General features: G+C 45.3%; 1 protein-coding gene across 1 annotated transcript in view; it reads right to left on the reverse strand.

Annotated features, from left to right (window-relative positions):
- Positions 1 to 54, reverse strand: part of LOC309960575 (uncharacterized protein C10orf67, mitochondrial) — a gene marked incomplete at both ends in the record, with an annotated part of 84253 nt that extends 84199 nt beyond the window's left edge. The window contains one exon of the mRNA XM_082837463.1: positions 44 to 54. Coding sequence (XP_082693589.1) covers positions 44 to 54 — 11 coding nt within the window. The remainder of the gene's footprint in view (positions 1 to 43) is intronic.
- Between the last annotated feature and the right edge of the window lie 22618 nt (positions 55 to 22672).

The following is a 22672-nucleotide window of genomic DNA, read 5'->3' on the forward strand; positions in this document are numbered from 1 at the left end:
AAGCCTCATCTCTCATTAAGTATACCCCATGTACCATACTCACCTGTCACACATCTTCCTGTTAAAAGTTCCCCAAATACATCTGTACCTCGGCAGTACCTCAGCCTAGGACCAAGTTTCCCTACAGTTCTACCTATCAAAACCATACGTAGTCACTTTCTTTTCCATGTTCCTTTTCCTTCCCTTCCCTTCCCAGAGGACAGGAATCAACACGGTGGCCAATGAGATGGGTCAATTGTTCAATGATGAAAAAGGTTGGGAGCCATGCAGAGGAGAAGGCCAACAGCTCCAGTAGCCAAGGATGGAGGGTAGTTGGGAGAACAGGGGCAGCAGCACAGAGGCAGCAGGCAGAGGAGAGAGCCCAAATGGTTGGGAGATTGGATACATTGAACAAACTGAAGATGTACTGAAGATGACAGAAGTCAAGTTCTTCAGTCCCCGAAATGATATTTACAAACTTAAAAAAAGAGTAGGCTAGAATATACCTTGTGACAATGTAATGGAATTGGAAGTTCTGGCATGAGGGCATGGTTTTATAATTATGTACGTAGATAGATAAATAGTTATAGGTACCTATATGTGCATATGAACGTGTGTATATATCATACATATGCACATATATTTATATACCTTTGTTCCTATTTCTGTCCAATATGAGAGCCTAGAAGCAATGACACCCCAGTAACAATGAACACACTGAACACTCAGACGTTGGTTTTTAAATACCATTCTGCACTAAAAGGAACCAGGGCTTCTTGGAAAAATGGCTGGATCCAAAACTGGGATAACAAAAGTAGAAAATGAGCCTGGAACATCTTGTTATTCCATAAAGCAAGGAAATACTCAAAAAATGATGGGGGCACCTGAGAATGACACAGAAACTAGATTGAAGAGATTCCCACTGGCCATATCTGGGACAATTTGAGCATCAAAATAAATGATGAGGGACTTCCCTGGTGGTGCAGTGGTTAGGAATCTGCCTGCCAATGCAGGGGACATGGGTTCGAGCCCTGGTCCGGGAAGATCCCACATGCCTTGAAGCAACTAAGCCCATGTGCCACAACTACTGAGCCTGTGCTCTAGAGCCTGCAAGCCACAGCTACTGAGCCCACATACCACAGCTACGGAAGCCCACACGCCTAGAGCCCGTGCTCTGCAACAAGAGAAGCCACCACAATGAGAAGCCCGCACACCACAACGAAAAGTAGCCACCACTCGCCGCAACTAGAGAAAGCCTGCGCACAGCAATGAAGACCCAATGCAGCCAAAAATAAATAAATAAAATAAATAATTTAAATAAATAAATAAATGATTAAAGTATCAGCTTACAACCTATTTAATGAAATATGAATCCAGCAGTCCACACTGACATAAATGAATGAATAAACATAAATGAGAATGGGAAGCTCTAGTAAATGTATTAGAAAAGAATGATGAAAACAGAATCACCATCTGGCAACCACCATAGAGGCGACTGATGAAGGTGGGAGTTATCAATGGTAGCTAGGGCTAAGCTTAGCTTAAAGGCTAAGGCTGGTCAGTGGACGTGTTTGATTAGGAAAAGGATATTTTGTTGAAAAATTAAGAACAGGACTACTAGGACTTCCCTGGCGGTCCAGTGGTTAAGACTCCATTTCTCCAGCATTCCTGCCAAGAATGCATGACCTGAGTCTGGTTATAAGGAAACAGCAGATGGACCCAGGTAGAGCTGGTCATGCTACAGAATGTCTGTACTTTTTGAAAAAGTGTCAAGGACATGAACAACAGGGAGAGGCTGAGGAACTCTTCCTGCTGAATATGTCTGAGGGGACAGGATAGCTAAAGACAACACACACTCCTAGATAGGATCCTGGACCAGAAAGGAAAGAAAGAGTCATCGCTGGTACACTTGGCACAGCTTGAAAGGGGCTTGTTATAGGGCTGTGCAATGTCAGTCTGCTGATTTGAGAGCTGTGTTGGTCATGTAGGAAAGTATCCCTTTTAGGAAAAACACACTTGAATGCTTAGGAGTGATGGGAACCATGTCTATAGCTTGCTCTCAAAAGCTTCTAAAAAGACTGATAATAATGAATGTCTGAGTGTTTGTATGTGTGTGTGAATGTGTACAGGGGGAGAGGAGGAAGAGGAGAGAGAAAACAAATATGGTAAAATGTTAAGAATTGAAGAATCTATAGGTGAAGGGGATGTGGGAGTTCTTAGTTCTGTTCTGACAACTTTTCTGTAGATTTGAAATTATTTCAAAATAAACTATTTTTTAAAAGTCATCTGCATCCTTCAAGCAAGCTCAAATGTTACCAATTTCACCCAGTAAGAACTGTCAGTATTTTAGGCCTTAATGAACAATGAAATGTGAATTTGGAAGCAACATATACCACATTTGTGTGTGCTACTTCAGCCCGTTTTCCAAGTCACAAGTAGGGAGCCTACTTTTATTGGAGCCTACAGTAAGAGAAATCTAGATTGCAGTGCAAGCTGCTCTTCCACTTGGATGGCACGAACCAGCAGATACAGTGGGACTCTCAAGAGTGTCTGGAACAACCAGGTATGATCTGGTTGACCCTTTGGCAAGCACCCATCACAAAATCGCAGCATAGACCTCTAGGATTTTGAAGTAAATCTTATGCCGTCTTGTGTAGACGACTATCATCCTTTTGAGAAAAGAGCCTCTAGCTTGCTTCTGAGCCTTGGAAGAGACTGAATGCCTAACCATGAGTCACCAGGTGAACTTATGGCCTGGGTTTCCCAGGACAAACTGGGTTTTACCTGAACCGCCAAACCATGAAGTTGGGCAAGCGCAGCTTCAATCTCTCATCAGGTGGGAGTGGCGTATAAGACACCAGACTCAGGCAGAAGGAAAGCAATTTATAGGAGTAAGTGGCCCTGTGCCTCTTCCCCCTCAATCCACAGCTATGGCCTCATAGGAAGTTCTGGATGACGAGCTGAGGAAGAAAAAACTCAAGGCTGGTTAACGATCGAGCTGCCACCAGAAGGTGGATACCTGCCATCTTACAGGCTCACTCGGAGGTGACCCTGAAGAATAGTCATGAAGAAAAATCCTCCCACTGAACAGAACCTGAAGTAGTACATTTAGTTTACTACTTTTTCTGGATGAGAAATGGCCAGAACCACACATTTGTATTAAGTTATGGGTAGTTGCTAAAGGCTTAACTGGATGGTCAGGAACTTGGAAGGAACAAGATTGAGAGACTGGTGACAAGCAAGTCTAAAGGACAGTACCATGGATGAGGCTTTAAGAATGGGTACGGGCTGTAAAAATGTTGTGCCCCATGTGAATGCTCACATATGATCCACTGCAGAAAAAGTGCTCAGTAATCACGTAGGCAACAAGACACACCCTGTGGATATCAGTCAGTTTCCACAGCCACCCCAGTTCTCACTCAATCGCCCTTCAACAAAATGGCCATGGTGGCAGGGATGGAGTTCAAAAAAATGGACTTTTCCCACGTAGAGAGCCCCTAATATGGCCATATTTACTAGTGAGGATAGCCAGCCACCTGGTGGCACGTTGATAACATTGAACCTCTCCCATCATCCTCATTGGGATAGACATATACTGGATACGGATTTGCATTCCCCAACCATGACGCCATCTACCAGAACTGAGGCAGGAGACAGATGGGCCCCAGGCTGAGCAGCTGGGGTTTGTCCCCTGTGGACAGATACTCCAAGTTGACGAGGAGGAACTGAGCCCTGCCCAGATAAGAAGCCATATATTTCTCATTCTTGAGGTCAAGGAGACCCTCCTGACTATACAAGAGCAGAAAGGCTCCTTGGAGGTCAAAAGGGAGTGACGTCAACCTACCCACAGGCCTCTTCACTAGAATCCATCTTGGCTAAGAGATGCGCACACACAGGGGAGGACCCTGAGATAAAACAAATATGGACTTAGAACCATGCAAAGCAAGTTGACTGGCCGAAGGAAACCCAGAAGAAATGCCCCATATAAGTGATTCAAACTACCACGAGGGCACGACTCTCTCTCTCTGAGGCCGCCTATGTGTCTATCCACACGTACTCTTTTTCCTCCTAATAAACACTTAATTTCACTACTTCCCATTTCCTTGTGGAAATTCACTTTCTGCAAAGCCGTACAGGCCAGGGCCTTGTCACTGGCCACTGTTCCCTGGTGGTCTAGTGGCTAGGATTTGGGGCTCTCACTTCAGAGGCCTGACTTCAATCTTTGGCCGGGAACCAAAATCCTGCTTCATGCCACTGCAGGCCGAGGCCACCTGAGATCAGAACCATCATTCATTGATTCACAGAAGGCCTTACCAACCATCACGACACTGGGCATGGCATCACTTCTAATCAAGGTACTCTACTTCACAGCAAAAGAAGTAAGCAACGGACTCATGCCCATGGAACTTACCAGTCTTATAAGCAGATAAGGTAGGAGGGTTCACGAAGAAAGAGAGCCAGGCATGGCTTTCTTAACATAAGAGAAGCCTTTTTTGGCCTAAGTCATTTTGTGATCTAAGCCTGGCCGCAATGCTTTCCCTTGAACAGGTCTCCATAATTAATGACCTTACCGGAAGTGAGGGAAATGCAGGAACAAAGGAAATGCAGTCAAGAAACAATAGGTCAGGATCGTAGGGAAGATGGCGGAAGATTAAGATGCGGAGATCACCTTCCTCCCCACAGATACACCAGAAATACATCTTCACGTGAAACAACTCCTACAGAACACCTACTGCACGCTGGCAGAAGACCTCAGACCTCCCAAAAGGCAAGAAACTACCCACGTACCTGGGTAGGGCAAAAGAAAAAAGCATAAACAGAGACAAAAGGATAGGGACGGTACCTGCACCAGTGGGAGGGAGCCGTGAAGGAGGAAAAGTGTCCACACACTAGGAAGCCCCTTCGCGGGCGGAGACTGCGGGTGGCGGAGGGGGGGAGCTACGGGGCCGCGGAGGAGAGCGCAGCAACAGGGGTGCGGAGGGCAAAGCGGGGAGATTCCCGCACAGAGGGTCAGGGCCGACCGGCACTCACCAGCCCGAGAGGCTTGTCTGCTAACCTGCCGCGGCGGGCGGGGCTGCGAGCTGAGGCTCGGGCTTCAGTCGGAGCGCAGGGAGAGGACTGGGGTTGGCGGCGTGAACACAGCCTGCAGGGGCTAGTGCGCCACGGCTAGCCGGGAGGGAATCCGGGGAAAAGTCTGGACATGACGAAGAGGCAAGAGACTTCTTCTTCCCTCTTTGTTTCCTGGTGCGCGAGGAGAGGGGATTAAGAGCGCTGCTTAAAGGAACTCCAGAGACGGGCGCGAGCCGCGGCTAACAGCGCGGACCCCAGAGACGGGCATCAGACGCTAAGGCTGCTGCGGCCGCCACCAAGAAGCCTGTGTGCGAGCACAGGTCACTCTCCACACCCCTCTTCTGGGGAGCCTGTGCAGCCCGCCACTGCCAGGGTCCCGGGATCCAGGGACAACTTCCCGGGAGAACGCACAGCGCGCCTCAGGCTGGTGCAACGTCACGCCGGCCTCTGCCGCCGCAGGCCCGCCCCGCACTCCGCGTCCCTCCCTCCCCACCACCGCCCCCTGCCGGCCTGAGTGAGCCAGAGCCCCCGAAGCAGCTGCTCCTTTAACCCCGTCCTGCCTGAGCAAAGAACAGACGCCCTCCGCGACCTACACGCAGAGGCGGGGCCCAATCCAAAGCTGAGCCCCGGGAGCTGTGAAAACAAAGAAGAGAAAGGGAAATCTCTCCCAGCAGCCTCAGAAGCAGCGGATTAAAGCTCCACAATCAATTTGATGTACCCTGCATCTGTGGAATACATGAATAGACAAACGAATCATCCCAAATTGAGGAGGTGGACTTTGAGAGCAAGATTTATGATTTTTTTCCCCTTTTCCTCTTTTTGTGAGTGTGTATGTGTATGCTTCTGTGTGAGATTTTGTCTGTATAGCTTTGCTTCCACCATTTGTCCTAGGGTTCTATTCGTCCGTTTTTTTTTTTGTTTTGTTTTGTTTTGTTTTTTTGTGGTACGCGGGCCTCTCACTGCTGTGGCCTCTCCCGTTGCGGAGCACAGGCTCCGGACACGCAGGCTCAGCGGCCATGGCTCACGGGCCCAGCTGCTCCGCGGCATGTGGGATCTTCCCAGACCGGGGCACGAACCCGCGTCCCCTGCATCGGCAGGCGGACTCTCAACCACTGCGCCACCAGGGAAGCCCCCGTTTTTGTTTTTTTTTTTTAATTTTTTTTCTTAATAATTATTTTTATTTTAATAACTTTATTTTACTTTAGCTTCTTTCTTTCCTTCCTCCCCTCCTCCCTCCCTTCCTCCTTTCCTTCCTTCCTCCTTTCTTTCTTTTTCCTTCCTTCCTTCCTTCCTTCCTTTCTTTCTTCTCTTTCTCCCTTTTATTCTGAGCCTTGTGGATGAAAGGCTCTTGGTGCTGCAGCCAGGAGTCAGTGCTGTGCCTCTGAGGTGGGAGAGCCAACTTCAGGACACTGGTCCACAAGAGACCTCCCAGCTCCACATAATATCAAACGGCAAAAATCTCCCAGATATCTCCATCTCAACACCAGCACCCAGCTTCACTCAACGACCAGCAAGCTACAGTGCTGGACACCCTATGCCAAACAACTAGCAAGGTAGGAACACAACACCGCCCATTAGCAGAGAGGCTGCCTAAAATCATAAGTCCACAGGCACCCCAAAACACACTACCAGACGTGGACCTGCCCACCAGAAAGACAAGATCCAGCCTCATCCACCAGAACACAGGCACTAGTCCCCTCCACCAGGAAGCCTACACAACCCACTGAACCAACTTTAGCCACTGGGGACAGACACCAGAAACAACGGGAACTACGAACTGCAGCCTGCAAAAAGGAGACCCCAAACACAGTAAGATAAGCAAAATGAGAAGAGAGAGAAACACACAGCAGATGAAGGAGCAAGATAAAACCCCACCAGACCTAACAAATGAAGAGGAAATAGGCAATCTACCTGAAAAAGAATTCAGAATAATGATAGTAAAGATGATCCAGGGCTTCCCTGGTGACGCAGTGGTTAAGAATCCGCCTGCCAATGCAGCGGACAAGGGTTCGAGCCCTGGTCCGGGAAGATCCCACATGCCGCGGAGCAGCTAAGCCCGTGCGCCACAACTACTGAGCCCGCCCGCCCTAGAGCCCGTGCTCCACAGTAAGAGAAGCCACCGCAATGAGACACCTGCACACCACAGCCAAGAGTAGTCCCCGCTCGCCACAACTAGAGAAAGCCCTTGCACAGCAACGAAGACCCAATGCAGCCAAAAATAAATAAATAAAATAATAATTAAAAAAAAAAAAAAGATGATCCAAAATCTTGGAAATAGAATAGACAAAATGCAAGAAATATTTAACAAGGACCTATAAGAATGAAAGATGAAATAAGCAACGATGAACAACACAATAAATGAAATTGAAAATACTCTAGGGCTTCCCTGGTGGCGCAGTGGTTGAGAGTCTGCCTGCCGATGCAGGGGACACGGGTTCGTGCCCCGGTCTGGGAAGATCCCACATGCTATGGAGTGGCTGGGCCCGTGAGCCATGGCCGCTGAGCCTACGCGTCTGGAGCCTATGCTCCACAACGGGAGAGGCCACAACAGTGAGAGGCCCGCGTACCACAAAAAAAAAAAAAAAAAAAAATACTCTAGATGGGATCAATAGCAGAATAACTGAGGCAGAAGAACGGATAAGTGACCTGGAAGATAAAATAGTGGAAATAACTACTGCAGAGCAGAATAAAGAAAAAAGAATGAAAAGAACTGAGGACAGTCTCAGAGACCTCTGGGACAACATTAAACGCACCAACATTCGAATTATAGGGGTTCCAGAAGAAGAAGAGAAAAAGAAAGGGACTGAGAAAATATTTGAAGAGATTATAGTTGAAAACTTCCCTAATATGGAAAAGGAAATAGTTAATCAAGTCCAGGAAGCACAGAGAGTCCCATACAGGATAAATCCAAGGAGAAATACGCCAAGACACATATTAATCAAACTGTCAAAAATTAAATACAAAGAAAACATATTAAAAGCAGCAAGGGAAAAACAACAAATAACACACAAGGGAATTCCCCATAAGGTTAACAGCTGATCTTTCAGCAGAAACTCTGCAAGCCAGAAGACTGGCAGGACATATTTAAAGTGATGAAGGAGAAAAACCTGCAACCAAGATTACTCTACCCAGCAAGGATCTCATTCAGAATTGATGGAGAAATTAAAACCTTTACTGACAAGCAAAAGCTGAGAGAGTTCAGCACTACCAAACCAGCTTTACAACAAATGCTAAAGGAACTTCTCTAGGCAACAAACACAAGAGAAGGAAAAGACCTACAATAACGAACCCAAAACAATTAAGAAAATGGGAATAGGAACATACATATCGATAATTACCTTAAATGTAAATAGACTAAATGCTCCCACCAAAAGACACAGATTGGCTGAATGGATACAAAAACAAGACTCATATATATGCTGTCTACAAGAGACCCACTTCAGACCTAGAGACACATACAGACTGAAAGTAAGGGAATGGAAAAAGATATTCCATGCAAATGGAAACCAAAAGAAAGCTGGAGTAGCAATTCTCATATCAGACAAAATAGACTTTAAAATAAAGACTATTAGAAGAGACAAAGAAGGACATTACATAATGATCAAGGGATCGATCCAAGAAGAAGATATAACAATTGTAAATATTTATGCACCCAACATAGCAGCACCTCAATACATAAGGCAAATACTAACAGGCATAAAAGGGAAAATCGACAGTAACACAGTCATCGTAGGGGACTTCAACACCCCACTTTCACCAATGGACAGATCATCCAAAATGAAAATAAATAAGGAAACACAAGCTTTAAATGATACATTAAACAAGATGGACTTAATTGATATTTATAGGATATTCCATCCAAAAACAACACAATACACATTTTTCTCAAGTGCTCATGGAACATTCTCCAGGATAAATCATATCTTGGGTCACAAATCCAACCTTGGTAAATTTAAGAAAGTTGAAATTGTATCAAGTATCTTTACTGACCACAATGCTATGAGACTAGATATCAATTACAGGAAAAGATCTGTAAAAAATACAAACACATGGAGGCTAAACAATACACTACTTAATAACAAAGTAATCACTGAAGAAATCAAAGAGGAAATCAAAAAATACCTAGAAACAAATGACAATGGAGACACGACAACCCAAAACCTATGGGATGCAGCAAAAGCAGTTCTAAGAGGGAAGTTTATAAGAATACAATACTACCTTAAGAAACAGGAAACATCTCGAATAAACAACCTTACCTTGCACCTAAAGCAATTAGAGAAAGAAGAACAGAATACCCCAAAGTTAGCAGAAGGAAAGAAATCATAAAACTCAGATCAGAAATAAATGAAAAAGAAATGAAGGAAACGATAGCAAAGATCAATAAAACTGAAAGCTGGTTCTTTGAGAAGATAAACAAAATTGATAAACCATTAGCCAGACTCATCAAGAAAAAAAGGGAGAAGACTCAAATCAATAGAATTAGAAATGAAAAAGGAGAAGTAACAACTGACACTGCAGAAATACAAAAGATCATGAGAGATTACTACAAGCAACTCTATGCCAATTAAATGGACAACCTGGAAGAAATGGACAAATTCTTAGAAATGCACAGCCTGCCAAGACTGAATCAGGAAGAAATAGAAAATATGAACAGACCAATAACAAGCACTGAAATTGAGACTGTGATTAAAAATCTTCCAACAAACAAAAGCCCAGGACCAGATGGCTTTCACAGGCAAATTCTATCAAACATTTAGAGAAGAGCTAACACCCATCCTTCTCAAACTCTTCCAAAATATAGCAGAGGGAGGAACACTCCCAAACTCATTCTACGAGGCCACCATCACCCTGATACCAAAACCAGACAAGGATGTCACAAAGAAAGAAAACTACAGGCCCATATCACTGATGAACATAGATGCAAAAATCCTCAACAAAATACTAGCAAACAATCCAACAGCACATTAAAAGGATCATACACCATGATCAAGTGGGGTTTATTCCAGGAATGCAAGGATTCTTCAATATACGCAAATCAATCAACGTGATACACCATATTAACAAACTGAAGGAGAAAAACCATATGATCATCTCAATAGATGCAGAGAAAGCTTTCAACAAAATTCAACACCCATTTATAATAAAAACCCTGCAGAAAGTAGGCATAGAGGGAACTTTCCTCAACATAATAAAGGCCATATATGACAAACCCACAGCCAACATCGTCCTCAATGGTGAAAAGCTGAAAGCATTTTCACTAAGATCAGGAACAAGATAAGGTTGCCCACTCTCACCACTCTTATTCAACATAGTTTTGGAAGTTTTAGCCACAGCAGTCAGAGAAGAAAAGGAAATAAAAGGAATTCAAATCGGAAAAGAAGAAGTAAAGCTGTCACTGTTTTGCAGATGACATGATACTATACATAGAGAATCCTAAAGATTCTGATTCACTTTGTTATATAGCAGAAACTAACACACCATTGTAAAGCAATTATACTCCAATAAAGATGTAAAAAAAAAAAAAAGAAACAATAGGTCAGTGATAAAACAGGGTCCTAGTTCCTCCTCAAGAGACATACATAATAATATATCTTTGAGTTCTGCAGGAACTAAGGCCTCCACCCAGGTGGAGGATGGAATGATGACGTTGACCCTCTTGACTTCAATCAACTAAAGCTTGGACTCTGTCAACTTCTGCCCTAATTCTATGCTGAATTCTCCTCTACTCACGTCCCTTCATGAATATGCATGTACCCTTACCTTAAAACTTCCCCAATCTTGCTGTTTGGGGAGACATTGCTTTGGGAGAGATCCCTGGTGTTCTCCTTACTTGCTGCAAGTAATAAATCATTCCTTCTCCCAATCTTTGGCTTGGTTGTGTCTTTTGGCTCAACACCCACCAAGAGGTGAACCCAGTTTTGGGGTAACAGTCTTATCATATATCCCATACCCAGTAGAGCTGACCTAGTGGAAAGGTAGAATGGCTTATTGAAGACTCAGTCATGGCATTTGAGAGACAAATCCACGAAAGGATGTGGTTCTGTCTTATAGGATGTAGTACATGCTTTCAAAGGGGAGCAGAATTTGCCACCCCAAAATATGCCTCTTTGACATAAGGATTATCTTGAGCTAGTTATTTTAAAGAAACTACAGGACTTCCCTGGTGTCGCAGTTGTTAAGAATCCTCCTGCCAATGCAGGGGACATGGGTTCTAGCCCTGGTCTGGGAAGATCCCACAAGCCGCAGAGCAACTACTACTGTGTTGCCACAACTACTGAGCCTGCGCTCTAGACCCCGGGAGCCATAACTACTGAGCCCACGTGCCACAATTACTGAAGCCCACGTGCCTAGAGCCTGTGCTCCGCAGCAAGAGAAGCCACTGCAATGAGAAGCCCGGGCACCGCAACAAAGAGTAGCCCCTGCTCACCACAACTAGAGAAAGCCCGTGCGCAGCAACAAGGACCCAATGCAGCCATAAATAAATAAATAAATAAATTTATTAAATAAATAAAATGGTAAAATATTTTAAAAAAAGAAACTACACACACGGGAGAAGCTCTGAAAACAGAATAAAAGTTACCCTTTTGTAAGAGACATTTACATTTGTAAGGAAAATCTCTGTTGTAAGCTTGTCTTCCTATCTGTACCGGGAAGAAGAGAATGACTAAACCTCTAGAAACCCTTATCAATGTAGAAGGACATGGACTTAAAGCTGCATAACAACCATCCCCTTGTTTGCCGTGCTTTTTCTCAGAACCTCCCATAACTGGCTCCATCCTCACCCTCAACATCTTCTTTTGTGTTTAACTGGAGATGATATTTAAGGTGGTGGCATGGGCCATTTCAGGGAGTTATTCAGTTTTCCTGGGTATCTCTCTTGTATACAGGAGGTATACATGTTATTAAACTTCTGTTGGTGGTATTTTTTTTTCTCCAGTTAATCTGTCTTTTCTTACAGGGTGGGGTCGGGGGGGGGGCTCTCAGCCAATAACACAGAAAGGGTAGAAGGAAAATTGTCAGGGGAACCACTGACTGAAACCGCCCACCCTGGCCAGACAAGATAGTAGCCACTTTCATGAGTTTCTTGACAACAGGAGGTCCTGGTAAGGAACGTGGAACTAACAAGCTACCACAACCCGGAAGAATTCGGGAAAGGTCAAAAGGAGAGAGGAGATGCTAAGCGCATATGTCCTACCAACCTCCCAGAATCCTTCTCGCTGGAATCCGTCTTGGCTGAGCAATGAGTGCACCACCAGGAAGGACCCTGAGTCAGAATGACTGGCCAGAGACAACCCGGAAACTAACCCCATTACCGTAGAACCCGATACTGCAAGCCACATGGCAGAGCAGCTCTCCTGTGTTCCCTCACCCTGCTGCTCTCCACCCAGTCACCCCTTCCCAATAAAGTCTCTTGCTTTGCCAACACGTGTGTCTCCTCGGACAATTCATTTCTTAGTGTTAGACAAGAGCCCACTCTCGGGCCCTGGAAGGGGTCCCCCTTCCTGCAACAAAATTACTTTTCTTCCTCTACACTTTGAATCAGTACAAGACGCCATCTCTCCCACAGCCACAGGTCCAGAAATTGAGGGGTAAAAGGGGAAGAGGATCCTCTCACTCTTACACCTAATAATCCACCCCTAAAATCACTGCTTTCCTGTCCCAGCAACTTCATGATCTGCTGGCTTGGAGGTCTTAGTTCCCAAGGGGAGAATGCTTCTACCAGGAAGCACAACAATGTTTCCACTGAATTAGATGAGAGTGAATTGAACTGGCACCTGGCCACACTGTGTGATCCTTATGCCACTAAACCAAAGGCAGGGAAAGGGGGCACTCTACTGGTTGAAATGATTAATTCGGATTATCAAGAGGAAAACAGGTTGTTGGTACACAGTGGAGTCAAGAACTATGTCTGGAACCCAGGAGTTTCTCTGGAGTAACTCTCAGCATTTCCATGTCCAACAGCAAAGATTAATGGAAAAATACAGCAACCCCCCAAAATCAGACAGGACTTTTGAGGACTCAGGACCTTCAAGAATGACGATATGGATCTCCCAGCTATGTATAGAACCTTGGCTTGCCTGTATCTTTCACCAAATTCCTTGGCCACTCAACAAGCCATGCCCATGTGAAACAGAGAAGGACCCTACGGTGCTTGCCCCCCATGTCCTCAGGCTGCATTATGTCTGTGGAAAAACTTTAGCCAAAGAATAAGTTTAATCAGGGAAGTGAGAAAATGCAGAAACTGAGGAAAACAGTCAAAGGAGACCAAATAATAATAGTTTAGTCAGTAAGCAAAGTCAAGGACCTTTAGTTCCCCCTTAAGAGCTATAGGTAATATTCTGAGCCATATCCTATGAGCTGTCTTATACTGAAACCCTCACCAGGTGGAAGAAGTTAACTACGTGAGGACCAGGCTGTAGCCATGACACACGCTGCCACAATTCCAAGAACTGGCCTCAAAGAAATGGAAACAAACTGACCCTGGAACTGAAGATTAACTGTACCTAAAACAATGCAGGTCAGACCACTGATGACCAATTTCAAGATGACTGTCAGAGCTGACTGCGCTGTTTCTGCAGGTAGCCGCCTTGCTCTGTCTATAAAGGCTCTTGCTTCCTGATTGTCGGAGTTGGATGCGAGTCGGCCTTTGAACAGGCGTCCACCCTCCCTGCCTCCAGTTGCGGGCCTCCGAAATAAAGCAGCCTTTCCTTTCCTACCGACCCTTGTCTCTCGACAATTGGCTTTCCAGTGGCGAGCAGCTGGACCTTGGTAACACATGGACCAGCTCTTGTTACCAGGAAGAGCTAAATCAGACTCCATGTTGGATCTGTTTCTTTTATTTCAACCTTTGCTTCCCGTTGCTTTTGTTCACTAAAAGGATACTCTCTATACATAATGGCCTGCCTTGGGGAACCCTGCCCCTCTGCCTGAATGTTAAACAAAAGTGCCTTTGTTCAGGGAAACATCCTGACCCTGTCCACTTGTGAATGGCTGCAAGAAAGAAGAAATTAACACATCCCCTCCCTGAGGCTGGCCATTCCAGGAGATATTTGCAAGACTTATGGCCTTTTTACTTTACTTCCTCACCCCCTCCCCCTCTCTGTTCCATCAAAGAAACTGGCATCCAAACCCCGATAAGATGGGTTTTTTTGGAGATATTAGTCTCCCATCTTTTCCGTCTGCGGCTTTCCGAATAAAGTCATGTTCCTTGCCTCAACACCTTGTCTCCCGATTTACTTGCCTGTGGTACGGCAAGCAGAGTGAACTTGGACTCCGTAACACTCTGGGCAGCACCCTCTGGCAGGTGTCTCTACCACCAGCCGCATCCTCTCCCAAGAGGTCTTAATCTCAGCATTTGGTGGGGTGGGAGCTGCTAAATCTTAGTCCCTTCTGTGCTTACGCCTCCTCTGCCCTTGGGGTCACAGCTGCATTTGCATTCACTACGACAGTGCTGCTTAGGGTCTTTTATCACCTTTACCACCTTTTACTAGTTAAAAATCCTCTTTAATATTTAATAAGAAACGGGAAATGTTTGTTCCCTGTTCAAATATTGGTGAGGTTTCTGCCTCCTGTTTGGACTCTGCGTGCTACATCAATACAATAAATACAAACAACAACCTAAACTTAACCTGTTTCTTTATATTCTGCAACGCCTCCCATTTAACAGACCTCAGTGACTCACCCTTCCAGCCTGGAAATGCAATCCTTTACCCTTTCCAACACCAAGCGGCTCCTTTTTACTACTCAGCTGCATTTTTCAATAAGCTTGACCACATATGTTCTTTCCTTTCTTTCCACTTTAAGCAAAAGATCTGTGGTAGGTGGTAAATTATGAATGTGAGTAGGTTTTATGATAAATATATAATGTTACATGTCAATTATATCTCCAAACTAGAAAAAAAAATAGAGGTGCAAAAAAAACTCCACCCCAAATACATATATCTTCAGGATATGATTTAGAAATTTGGAATAATGTTTTCAGCTATTCCATCTGATGCCATAATATTATAGTAATACAGTATGATATTTTAAAACCAGGTTCAAGAATTTTATAGATACCTCCTCCAGGGTGTCTAGAAATAATATTAGTGCATATTTACTGTGTTAAAGAGAAAACCACAGGCTCAGAATGCCATTACTCGTTCTAAAGCCCATGATACCAAATCTAGACTTAATACTTGACTTAATTGCAGTTTCAACCTTCCCCAGAAATGTACTCCTAATCAACCAGTCTGGAATTTTCTGGTCAGCACCAAGAAGATAATCTGTCACGGGGGTGTGGGGGGCTCTCCATTCCGCCCCCAGAGGAAGAAGAGGCAATCTGCATGATAAAACCCCTGCCTTTCCCTTTCCCCAAAAAGATAAGCCCTCGCCTAAAAGCAATGCTTTCTTCTCCTTCACGAATAGCTCTTTTTCCTATAGAAACCTCCCATTTTGTACAACCCCCTTGGAGCACCCTTCTAATTGCTAGATAGAATGCTGCCCAATTCATGAATCACCTAATTAAACCAATTAGATCTTCAAATCTACTGGGTTGAATTTTGTTTTTTAACAATTGAATGCGGACTTCCCTGGTGGTGCAGTGGTTAAGCATCCGCCTGCCAATGCAGGGGACACGGGTTCGAGTCCTGGTCCCAGAAGATCCCCCACGTGCTGCGGAGCAACTAAGCCTGCGCGCCACAACTACTGAGCCCACGTGCTGCAACTACTGAAGCCACACGCCTAGAGCCCGTGCTCTGCAACAAGAGAAGCCACCGCAATGAGAAGCCCGGGCACCGCAACGAAGAGTAGCCCCCGCTGGCCGCAGCTAGAGAAAGCCCGCACGCAGCAACGAAGACCCAACGCAGCTAAAAAACAAAACAAAACAATTGAACGCTTAACTTGTCCCATGTGCTTAGTCAAGATATACGTCTTAATACACACACACTTTCTTCTCAGGTTATCTACCTTTCTTGTTCTGAAGATATGGAAGCTGAGGCTCAAAGACTGTAAGTACAGTTAAGTCCCCTAATACGAACCTTCAAGTTGCGAAGGTTAATCTAAAAATCACAAGCCTGGGAATTCCCTGGTGGTCCAGTGGTTAGGACCCCACGCTCTCACTGCCGAGGGTGCTGGTTCAATCCCCGGTTGGGGAACTATGATCCCGCAAGCCACATGGCGTGGCCAACAAAAAACAAAAAAAACCAAAAAACCACAAGCCTGAAGTGACAGAGTCTTACCCTCCATCCCTGGTGAGAACAGGCCTATGGCTCTACTACCCCTAACTGGTCCTAACTTTTTGAATGACTGATTTAGAAAATTCTGGCTCATTCAGAATCTAAGTGCAACACGAAAGTTCATTCTTCAGCTTCCCATCAAATTCCAAATGTGTCTAATTTTAGATAACAACCCCTCTGCCTAGAATGGAAACCAACATCACAACAAACTAAGTGGTTCCTACACAGTCCTTATTTACAGGTTTAACAATTTGATTTCTGAATAATAGCTTAGTTATTATGCATAAAATACAGTCTTGGAAAAATAGCAATTACAGGGTTTTTTTCAAACAAATTAGATACAAAATTAACATGTTAACTTATAGAAAATAGATCCATGAATATTTATTAATAGAATGCAATGACACGTCTCACTAAATCCTAGAATAATCTATCCTAACAAATGCTCATTAATGAATTAGTCAAAGAAAGTGGCATTAAAGTGCACCAAACTTTCACTATGGCGTACTGCTCAATTTTAACTAAGGAAAATATTGCTTCCACCTTTTTCCTCTTCAAAGGGCACACAACTTTGATGCGCCCCAAGGCTCACACACTTCTTTTCACTCACTGCCTGGGTGATCTGACCAAGTTTCCCAGCTCTAGATCCATCTTTGTGCCAATTACCCCCACAATGGTACAGCCATCCTGGGCCTCTCTTCTGAACTTTAGGCTTTAAAGGTAGCAGAATATGGCACCCCGAAATATGCCCCTTTAGGATAAGGATTATTTTGAGCTAATTATTTTTGAGGAACTGCAGACACAGGTGAAGCCCTGGAAACAGAGTAGAAGTTACCCCTTTGTAAGAGAAATTTACATTTATAAAGGAACTCTCCATTTGTAAGTGTCTTCCTCTCCTACCAGGAAGATGGCTCTAACTCACAAAAGAATCTTATTAAAGGAGAAGACACCCCTTTAAATCTGCGTAACAGACCTTACCCTTTTTTACTGGACTTCTTGGTAACCTCCCATAACTGGCCTCCCTCCACCCTCCATCTTTCTTTTGTATTCAGCTGAAGATGGTATTTAAAGCCGTGGCTTGGGCCATCTTGGAGTTTTACTCATTTTTCCTGGGTAACTCCTAGGTATACATGAGACATGCATGTTAATAAACTTGTTTGTTCTTCCTCTTGTTAATCTTTTATAACCGGGGCTGTCTCAGCCAAGAACTCAGAAGAGTACAGGGTAAATTACTGTCCCTTCTCTAAACACTCACATAACCAACTACCAACTTAACAGCCTAGATGGATGGCTAAGAGTTACATCTGAGATATTATGTCCAAAGGTAAGCTTATGATATTCCCCCCAAAGCTATTCGTGCCCTAGTTTTCTCCATCCCAGTTCATGGCAACTCCATCCTTCCAGTTAGCCAGCTCCCACTCTGTGCCTATCAGTCCTACCTTCAACATAGATCTAGAACCTGACTAGTCTCACCACCTCCAACTCCTGCTACCACCACGGTCATTTTTCACCAAGCATATTGTCCTAGTCCCTTAACTGGTTTCCCTGTTTCTACCCCTGTCCTCACTATAGTCTCGTATCAAAGCAATTGCCAGGATAATTCTGTTGAAAGATAAACCAGATTATGTCATTCCTCTCCTCCAATCCCCTCATGTCTTCCCATCTGTGACAGTGTGATTTATAATAAACATATATATATTTTGGTCTTCATCCATGCTTCCTGCCTCACAGCAGCCCAAACCCTTGGAATTTCCTAAGCGACAAGCACCATGAGAGAACCTTTTGTTATACGAATAATATTTGGTCTTCTGTCCTCAGTTTCTGAAATAGTGGAAAAAGGTGAACGGGGTGTCTTTGGCTATTCGTGAGAAGCCCCTTTCAACCACACCTGATTTTATGTGAATGAGGTGACTTTTGAAAAGCCCCTAAGGATGGGGGGGGGGTGCCAGGGGAACCAACAATGATGAGAGGGTTAGAACTTTCCATCCCAACCCCCAATTCCTCTGGAGAGGGCTGGAGGTTGAATCAATCACAAAAAGTCAATGATTGCATCAATTCTGCCCATGCAGTGAAGCCTTCATAAACATCCCTGAATTACAGGGTTCAGAGAGCTTCCAGGTTGGTGAACAAGAATGAACTCATGTGCCAGGAGGGTGGCGCACCCCAAACTCCACAGGGACAGAAGCTCTCGTGCTCCAGACCCTTCCAGACCTCACCCTATGTATCTCTTCCTCTGGCTCTTCATTCATATCCTTTAATATTCTCTGTAATAAACCAGTAACCGAGTAGGTAAACTGGATTCTTGAGTCCTGTGAGCCACTCTAGCAAATCAACTGAACTTGAGGAACCTCTGAGTTATAACTGGTTGTCAGAAGCACAGGTGACAACCTGGACTTGCAATTGGCCTCTGAAGAGGGAGGACAGGGGCAGTCTTGTGGGACTGAACCCTTAACCTATGGAATATGACACTATCTCCAGTTAAACTACAGGACACAAGAACAAAATAGTGGCTACCAGTAGGGAGAGGGAAAGAGGGAGGGGCAACACAGGCGTAGGGGATTAAGAGGTACAAACTATTAAGTAAGCTACAGGATATAATGTACAACATGGGGAATATAGCCAATATTTTATAAGAACTGTAAGAAGAGTAACATTTAAAAATTGTGAATCACTATATTGTACACCTGTAACTTACATAATATTGTACAGCAACTATACTTCAATTAAAAATAAATAAATAAGCAAACTACAGGACACACCCAGTCAGTGTCTGCTGAGAATTGGAGAATTGCTTGGCGGTGTTGAAAAAACACATCTGACCACCTCATTCAAGGTCAATGCTGAAGTCCTTACAAGGATCTAGGTCCCAGGCCATCCGGCACCATCCCCTTACCTCTGACTTCATCTCCACTGCTCTCTCCTCCCCCCACTGCTCCAGCCTCCTGGTGACACCCACGCCCACTCTCTTCTGCTTCCTGTCTTGCCTGGAACACTTTGTTCCCTGAGAGGGTTCCCCCTCCAGCCTGCAGGTCTTCCCCCCAAAGTCATCTCCAAGAAGCCTTCCTTGACCACAGTATCTAAAATTACAACCTCCTTCCCCACTCCACACATTATTTCTTCGGCTCTGTTTCCCCCTTAGCACTCACCACCACTTAACTTATTTATTATAGAGTCTGCTTGTCTATCGCTGGTTTCCTGACTAGAACTAAACTTCACAAAGGACGGGCTTATGTTGGTTTGTGGACTGCTGCTTCCTCATGGGCTGATTCTTCCCTCATTCCGGGACTGCAGTCAGTACTGAGCCTCTCCCACTCACACCAGACACCTGAGAACCAGCACAGTCTCCCCACCCCACCCCACCCCCCAGCACCACAGGTGAAGAGAAACTCACACGCGCATCAGTGGTTCCTTTGTTCACGCAACAAGCACTAACTGAGGCCCTGGCACTGTCAGTCTGGCCGCTGAGCACCGCCAGTGCGTTTTGCTGGAGAAGCTCCCCACCACGGAATGCTCCGGAACCCAGGGCAGGAAGTCATTCCTCTCAGTCAACCACTAGAACAGGTGAGACACTGTGCCCACCGAGCTTAAACATCCGCTGCTGCCAATATGTATTTTCACAACCACCAATCAACCAGGTTCTGATCCCTTTTAACAAACGCACCCACTTAATACAGTTGAGCGGGGGCAGCTGGTCTGGCGGCACCATTTCACTGCGTCGGTCCCCACCACTGGGCTTTGGTCCCTTCTTCCCATTCGGGAGCGGCCTCAGTGGGCGGGGCTTGCCTCTCAGCCAGCCCACCGGGCACCACGAGGCCCTTGTCTTAGGGCCTCCACAGCAGCTAACATAGTGCAGGCCACTTACGGATTTCAAAAGGTTTTTAGAAAGAAAAGTACCTTTTTTTTTTTTTCCCCAAGAAACGTCAGCTCTACATTATCCAAATAAAACTGGAGCAGAGGGGGCAAAGAAGGATTATGAGATGGAAAAACTATAGAAAAAGGTCAGTAACAGTTATATTGGCAAACACTTCTGTGGTACTATGTACGCTATACATATGACATTCTTCCAAACACTCAGATTAACTCACTGGATGCTCGCTATGAACTATTAAGGAGGCACTATGCGCCACCATCACCATCGCGGCTGTTTCCCCTTTGAGATAACGAGGCACAGAGAAGTTAGCTAACTCGCCCAACTCTTGGGGCCTGTAGCGTGTCATTAGGATTCGAACCCAGGCAGTCTGGCTCCAGAGTCCGTGCTTAGTGTACAGTAGTACATTTTAGAAATCAAAACGTCAGCCCTGTGGCCTGGAGCCAGGAGCCCGGGGAGCGGTGGAGCGCGGGAAGGAGCGCGGGGCGCGGGGCGCGGTGTTGACCTGAGGGAGGGGCAGGCAGCGCGGGCCGGGGCGCCGCAGCTCGCGCCGGTCACCTGGGGCTGAACTGGAATTGTTCAATAGTGGACTCGAGGTTCTCGATGATCCTCCAGCACTCTTCGGTCTCAGGCGCGTCGGCACAGCTCTCCATCGAAGCCGCGGTGGTGGCAGCTGGGCCGGGCGCCTCCCGCCTAGTCCGGGACCCGGCGTCCGTTGCCATGGCGACTCCCGGGGAACCGGCAGAGCGCCGGAATCCTGGGGGCGCGGGCGCGACGGGCGGCCTGGAGACTGCCCGGGAGTCGACCCGCTGCCGCTTCCACTGCCCGCCAGGCTCACGGCTTCCTGTTCTCGGTGCGCACGGGCCAGGGCGCCGCTGACATGTCCCCAGGGGAGCTGGACTCCTGTAGATAACTCTGCGGCAGCCAACCACGCCCCGAACTCTTCCAAGCCTTCTCCTGTGCTAAAGCTCTGAGCTCAGCCTCCTGCGAGGCCCGCGCACTTGGGGGGAGTGGATGCCTGAACTCCTTTCCTACGTCAGCACCCCTCTCCTCGCGACGTTAGATGGAAGCTCGACGGCCCTCGCTTTCCTGACCTTCCTCCCTATGCTAAAGGTCATCTTCCGGGAGGATGAAAAATAGTGCACCCATCTAATAACGATGCCCTTTGCATAATGAGCCTTGGACTCTCAGAGCAATCCCATAATAAGAGGGAAGCAGGCAGCCTGATGAATTGCCTATACCTGCCAGTTGGCCACAAACGTAGGTGTTCATGGACAAAAATTTTTTTGCAGAGATTAATCAGGTTTACATTCCTATTTAATATAAAAGGTCAGAACTAACGCATCGTTTTAAGCTATACCGTGTTGTGTGGAATTCATCTTTACTGCTTCTACAATAATAAGTTCCTTATAGTGAAACTGTTGCTAATCCTTTATTTTAAATTAAGTACCACTCATTGACAATGATAGCAAACATCTATTCTGATATCATCAATATGTCATTGCCTGGTATTTGAAGTAATTTCAGTTTAGAACTAAGCATTTCAATCTGTTGTCTACAGGAAAACAAAATATTTTCTTCTCTCTCATAATAATTACATAAAAAGAAGTTAGTTTGGTATTGGATGCTCAAAATACAAAGAATAAATCACTGTAAATCACTGTAGCCTTATCACTACTCTAATATTTAAAGACAAAGATGAAAAGTCCCAAATGCCAAACAAAAGTCATAACCAGTGTCAACACAGTCTTCCATGACTGTGTACATGTACAACAGTACATTTTAGAAATCAAAACAGTAGTACATTTTTCCTTCGGGAAGTTGAAGAAAGGAGAAAAAGAGCTATTTTTACTCTACGGTGTTGTTATTTTCAAAATCTAACTTCTAAGTCTACATAGGAAAATTTTACTATATAATGAAAAGAGTATTTAAAAAATATATGTATATGTAAGTGTAATATATGTATAAATTAAATTGTCTTAAGTGAATTTTTATTTTACCACAGTGCATATGAAATTTTCAAAATGAGTAAAATTCCAAGTTAAAAAGCCTGACCCAGGGCTTCCCTTGTGGCGCAGTGGTTGAGAGTCCGCCTGCCGATGCAGGGGACGCGGGTTCGTGCCCCGGTCTGGAGGATCCCACATGCCGCGGAGCGGCTGGGGCCGTGAGCCATGGCCGCTGAGCCTGCGCGTCCGGAGCCTGTGCTCCGCAACGGGAGAGGCCACGACAGTGAGAGGCCCGCGTGCCGCAAAAAAAAAAAAGCCTGATCCATTTTGAACCAGGCCAAGATAGTGAAAAGACTGACAAGCTGTTGGCTGTTTCACTAATGCAATGCTAAATGAATATTTTGAAACTGAGGAGGGAGATCTCACAATAGATTTCATGAGTCATTGGTCGGCTCTGTGCAGTGTTTGTTGACCTATAGGGATTGCGTAGTTACACCATCCCACAAAAACATGTACTGAACAAAACCTCTTTGTTTGCCCATGCTATATAGCATAACAAGGAGCTTCAGATTTCAGTGTCTAGGAGACCAAGT

The sequence above is a fragment of the Leucopleurus acutus genome (assembly GCF_964270905.1).
Source record: "Leucopleurus acutus genome assembly, chromosome: 1".
Classification (NCBI taxonomy): domain Eukaryota; kingdom Metazoa; phylum Chordata; class Mammalia; order Artiodactyla; family Delphinidae; genus Leucopleurus; species Leucopleurus acutus.